The sequence below is a fragment of the Microtus ochrogaster genome (genome assembly GCF_000317375.1).
Source record: "Microtus ochrogaster isolate Prairie Vole_2 chromosome 6 unlocalized genomic scaffold, MicOch1.0 chr6_random_2, whole genome shotgun sequence".
NCBI lineage: Eukaryota > Metazoa > Chordata > Mammalia > Rodentia > Cricetidae > Microtus > Microtus ochrogaster.
In genome coordinates this window covers 5,336,166-5,337,843 of record NW_004949095.1, presented here as the reverse complement: position 1 = coordinate 5,337,843, position 1,678 = coordinate 5,336,166, and the positions used below count along the sequence as shown (strand labels likewise).

Here is a 1,678-nt window from a genome sequence, read left to right as displayed (position 1 = left end):
AGTTCTCAGCTACTGCTCCAGCATCTGCTGCATGCTGTCACTCTCCCCAGCACAATGATAATGAACCAAACCCCTGACTAAATGTTTTCTTTTATAAGGGTTGCGTGGTCATGGTGTCTCTTCACAGCAATAGAACAGTGACTAAGACAGACACCCTTCAAGAGCCCCAGCTTTGTGGAAACTGGTAGCAGCGCTCAGTGCTCAGGGTGTATGGGCGAACAGCTGCCCAAACGGAGAAGGTTCCTGAAAACCAGGGCCATAAAAAGATGGTGTACCCTGGAGCGCTGGAGTCTGGGTCTGTTTTCTGTGGACTTATATACTGAGAATCTCGAAACTCTATTCATGTCTCCTGGATGGCTCTCCATTTTTAACTTGTTCTTGCAGGCGCGGTTGAGAGCACAGACTCGCTCAGAATATGTGTAGTGGGACTTCGTTCTTTCTTATGACCTCTCGGCTGTCTCGGATCTCCAAATCTAAACTTCTCAGACTACCCATACTTCTTGCGATATGCCCCCCTGCCAGGTTGGACCTCCTCTGGATTTTCAGATCAGAGACCACCTTATTCCTCTAGTCCCTGCTAGTCAGAGCTCAGTCTAAAACAATGGAAGGATTCAATATATGTCTCTTTAACAGCTAAAGACATATTTGTTACTAGATGCTGAATTTTGCTTGACTTCCAAGATCTAATCTGCCTCAGTCCCCAATTCAGAACCAGCTCAGATTTTCTCTGAGAAGTCACTGGATTCTGACTTACACACACACCGTACTCGGAACAAGCATTAGCCACAGGTCTGTAGTTGCCTTGCTGCTCCAATTAGACTAGCCCTGGTGTGGGGCTCGCTGCACGTGCCCTCTCTTGGTCACCTGTTACCTATTAGCAATGCTTCTCAGAGAATTTCATGACAATCTGCTCTATAATGAACAGACTGGAAATACAGATCTCATGACTCAAATAACTTCATGTAATATAAGATATGGATCATGACTATGTATAAACTAAAGAAATCAACAAATCCTGGGGTGGGATAAGAATTTAAAAAATCATAGAGGGTAATTCTTACCAGGGCCTTTAGCTCTTCCAGCGAGCAGATGTCCCAGTCGGAATATAATTACCCTTTCATACTCTTGTACAACCTAAAGGGAAAAGCAGTACTTTGAAATACTTTATTTTTTAAAAAAAGATTCAAAAGACCCTTTTCATAGGAGTGATTTTAGGTTACAGAAATTTTTGTTAGTCAGGTATGGTGTCACACGGCAGAGGCAGAAGCAGGTGGATCTCTGTGAGTTTGAGGCCAGCCTGGTCTACATAGTGAGTTCCAAGACAGCCTGGAATACATAATGAGACCCTGTCTCAAATAATTCTTTTGTTTTGAGAACTAAGAACAATGCTGGGCATGGTAGTTCATACCTAATATCTCATCACTAGGGGGAGGCAGGGCAGGAGGATCACCTGTATGGTCTACATAGCATGTTCCAGGATAACCAATGTTACACAGACCTTGTCTCAGTAGGCAGGTAGGAGCTAGAGAGACTGCCCAGTGGGTAAAGCATTCTCTGTACAACTGTAGTAAGGACCTAAGTTTGAAAGAGTCATTTATTTGTTATACATACAGTGTCCTATCTACATATATGTCTGAAGGCCAGAAGAGGACACCAGACATTATTTATTTATTTATTT

At 43.3% G+C, this 1,678-nt stretch overlaps 1 protein-coding gene across 2 annotated transcripts in view; it reads right to left on the bottom strand.

Annotated features, from left to right (window-relative positions):
- The window catches only part of Nphs2 (NPHS2, podocin), a 20,818-nt gene that overhangs the window by 6,463 nt on the left and 12,677 nt on the right, over positions 1–1,678 (bottom strand). For both annotated transcript variants that reach the window (XM_005363906.3, XM_013352501.2), the window contains exon 3: positions 1,062–1,134. In XM_005363906.3, coding sequence (XP_005363963.1) covers positions 1,062–1,134 — 73 coding nt within the window. The remainder of the gene's footprint in view (positions 1–1,061; positions 1,135–1,678) is intronic.